The sequence below is a fragment of the Galeopterus variegatus genome, unplaced genomic scaffold (genome assembly GCF_000696425.1).
Source record: "Galeopterus variegatus unplaced genomic scaffold, G_variegatus-3.0.2 Scaffold405, whole genome shotgun sequence".
Classification (NCBI taxonomy): Eukaryota; Metazoa; Chordata; class Mammalia; order Dermoptera; family Cynocephalidae; genus Galeopterus; species Galeopterus variegatus.
The window spans coordinates 41,965-45,771 of NW_007726516.1; the positions used below are offsets into that span (position 1 = coordinate 41,965).

Genomic DNA, 3,807 nt, shown 5'->3' on the forward strand with positions numbered 1-3,807 from the left:
CGCCGCTACTCCGGACGCGCCACCTGCGACTGCCCTAACTGCCAGGAGGCCGAGCGACTGGGCCCGGCCGGAGCGAGCCTGCGGCGCAAGGGCCTGCACAGCTGCCACATCCCGGGCTGCGGCAAGGTGTACGGCAAGACGTCGCACCTGAAGGCGCACCTGCGCTGGCACACGGGCGAGCGGCCCTTCGTGTGCAACTGGCTCTTCTGCGGCAAACGCTTCACGCGCTCGGACGAGCTGCAGCGGCACCTGCGGACTCACACGGGCGAGAAACGCTTCGCCTGTCCAGTGTGCAACAAGCGCTTCATGCGCAGCGACCACCTGAGCAAACACATTAAGACGCACAACGGGGGCGGCGGTGGCAAAAAGGGCAGCGACAGTGACACGGACGCCAGCAACTTGGAGACGCCCCGCTCCGAGTCCCCCGACCTCATCCTGCACGACTCCGGCGTCAGTGCCGCCCGGGCGGCGGCAGCTGCTGCGGCTGCAGCGGCGGCGGCGGCGGCCTCGGCGGGAGGCAAGGAAGCCGCGTCTGGCCCCAGCGACTCTTAGAGGCCGGGCGGGAGGCGCGAGCGAGCGAGTAGAGACATCGTGAACAGGCGAGAGGTTCGGAGGGCGAGTGTTGGGGGCGGAAGGGCGGGGGCTCCAGCGACGCCCCGGGGCCCGGGCTGGGAGCGAGGTGGAGCGGCGCGGGGCTCCGGGCCGCAGCGCCAAGAGCTCCCCTCAGCCGTCCGCGCCCAGACGAGAATAGAACGCGTGGTCCAGAAACAAAAACGAACATCCTCCGACACAAACACTTTTTCAAACTGCACATACACACGTCCACGCACACCAGAGACCTGCAACCACAAGCACGCACACGCGCGCACACACATACACACCACTCGCACGAACTTCTCGAGCGAAGAGCAATACACAGAAGCGCTCCCTCCTCCCCCACTATCCACGTCCCTCCACTACCCTTCTCTTTCCTTTTCTGAAAAAAACAAGCCAACACCCAGCAAAGGACTGTCCGAACGTTTGAAAACAAACGGGACCTATAAAAACAGACCCCTTGTGTGGATTATATTATATATAAAACGCTCCAAGTCCTAATTGATATCTACTTACAATGAGACTTTTTTTCTCCTAAAAAGGGAAGGATCAAAAAAAGCTTAAGGTGAGAAATTAAACTGGAAGTCTAGCGACAGTTTCTCTGTATTTCATAACATCTGTATAAATAGGGTTCAAAAGGTTGTGTTCTCTTTTATTTTCTTGTAGATGTTCATTCGAATAGGTTTTTTTTTTCTTTTTTTTTTTTTTTTTGGTGAATTCCTGAAATTCAGGGAGTTTTAAAAAATTTTTCTGATGCACTTTGTGAAAGTCAGTATATATGTAAAAGATATTTAAAATGTTGAGTTATCATTTCACTCACAAACACGTAAGTTAAGGTCATCTAAAGAAATTAAATGCGTTTATCTGTATGAAGAAAATCTTGACACCATATTTTCATTTTGGTATTATTAAAGGACTCTGAACAATACAATTCCTTTTTTTTTTTTTAATTCCTGTTTCCCCTTCAATAATCTTTACGTGGATCGACTTTTTTTGTTGGAAAAAAAAATCCCTTAATGTTAGTTGTAGGTAATGTAAAGTTTATGTGGGTTATAAAAGCCATACGACATATACGTTTTTGAGAAGTCAAATTATTTATTTGTATATCAACAGCATAAATTAAATTGGGTTATAAGAATGTGTAGTTGTATTACTTAATGGGACGGCTCTCAAAAGAAGACATTTTAAACTCTGGAGTGCTTCTAAAACAGCAAAGGTCCTTGGCGGTTTTAACTGGGGAGGTGTCTACACCTTCCGGAGGGGTCAGAGAAAACTCCAGTGGGGTTGTTTGTTTTTGAAAAGGGGTTTAAAAACAATCTGTGAAAGGAAAAAATCTTTTTAAAAAGAAGTCTTTTAGCTCCCAAGGCCCTCTACGTTGGGAGGCAACTCGGGGGAATAAATCGCTAGAGTCAATACCCCGGAAAAGACATTTCATGCCTAAATGAAAATCTTGTTAAATGTTATTAATTTTGACTTAGAGCACACAGCAGCCCCCTGTGCCTTGTATTCCCTTATTAGGGATTCATGTCTTATCAAATATCTAATTAATCTCCTAGACATCATTTGTTCTGGCCAACTTTATCTCAGCTGGTCCACGGGGAAAACTCCAAATATTCTCTGTGACAAAGCTCCCTTGAAGATCTTTTTAATTGTCTAAATTAACTGCACCAAATTTGCATGTCAAACGGTAAAGGGCAACCTGAGATAAAATGTAAACGTTTTAAAAGCCCCCAAACTAAGCACTTGATTTGATAACTAGGCTTTTTAATGTTATGGAAGACAACTGCTCCTTTCCTTTTCAAAGACGGCTGATCTATGCAAATAGTGAATTGGAAATGCCTAGGTCCCCGCGCCGTCAAATGGCCCTCGCAGGTTATTTGAATATCAGTGGCGCTGCTTCTGAAAAGGTTCAAGGATGCTCTCTGACTTCTTTGTGATTACTCAGTGCGGCGTCTTATTCTGAAGAAAAAAACTCAGGAATAATTAAAGGCTGGGATCAGGCCTGGGAACACATTTGGGACAGGAATCTCATTTAGACAGTCTCTTTCAAAATAAGGCACAGTTAAATTGACCAGAAGGCAATTATTGAAATGAAAATTATTTTCACTCTCTTTGTCTTCTGACCACCAACTTAACAGCCCCAGTTTAAAACAGGGAGAAGAGAGAGACGAAAGAAAATTGGTAAATGAGATAATTTCGCAATTCGAAAAAAATGTTAATTTGGAGAATAAAGTACATATTTACAGAATAAAAATATTTCGAAAAGGCTTTCCACACAACAGGAAATACAAGGGACTTCAGCACCAACAAAAATTTTTTTTTTCTTTTTTGATTTCTGTCCATTATGGGGACTTGGATGAAGGTTTTATTTCTGAGGAAAGAAAAAAATAGTCATTACAATCCACAAAATGTTTTCTCGCAAACTCTGCTCTGGAAAGCCACGTAGCAACGTCAGCCTACAGCCGATGAAGGTGAGGCTCGGCGGCTCCTTCCCTCTCCTGCTGCGCTCCCGCAGCCTGGGATCCCCGCTCTTCCTCCTCGAGGTTTTCTTCACTCTGGCCGTTTTCTGTCCCCACTCAAACCGTCCCTGACCGGGGCTCCCCCCACCCCCACGTGCCTTCTGGTTCGGATCTGGTCTCTGGGGGTTCGGGCCGAGGCGCGGAGGTGAGGGCGTGGAGGGGGTCCCTGAGGAATGAGGGCTCCCGGGCGCCGGCCCGAGCAGCTTTGTTTCTCGTTGATAATAAAGGCAGATCAAAGGGCTCGGCCGTGCAGGTCCCGCTGGCCGCGCGGCTCCCTCCGCAGGCCAGTGATCAAGGCCTCTGCCCCGCGGGTCAGCGGACGTCCATCACCGCGGCTCCCGGGATCGGCGGGCGGCGGCCCCGGCCGAGCGTCCAGCCGGGAGACCAGAGTGCGCGGAACCCCAACCCGGAGGGAGCGGCCCATGCCCCCCGCCCCCCGGCCAAAACCCGCTGGAGAAAAGGGACCCCAGCCCCACGGCCCGCCCCTGCCCTCCTCACCTCCCCTCAGCCCTAGGAGCCCCTGGGGGGCGACCCGAGCGGGTGGAGAGAGCCCACGAGCGAGGACACGAGTTCGGTGCCCAAGGGAGGTTGGGCCGCGTCTCCCCAGGGCCACCTCGAGGGCCCGGAGGCCTGGGCCTCTCAGGCGTCGGGGCCCGGAGAAGCCGGAGGCTCGGGTGAAGGCTGCGGCCTGGAG

General features: G+C 50.6%; 1 protein-coding gene across 1 annotated transcript in view; it reads left to right on the forward strand.

Annotated features, from left to right (window-relative positions):
* Positions 1-1,289, forward strand: part of SP9 (Sp9 transcription factor) — a 3,692-nt gene extending 2,403 nt beyond the window's left edge. The window contains exon 3 of the mRNA XM_008568391.1: positions 4-1,289. Within this exon, the coding sequence (XP_008566613.1) occupies positions 4-552 (549 nt within the window). The 3' untranslated portion in view covers positions 553-1,289. The remainder of the gene's footprint in view (positions 1-3) is intronic.
* Positions 1,290-3,807: the final 2,518 nt, after the last annotated feature.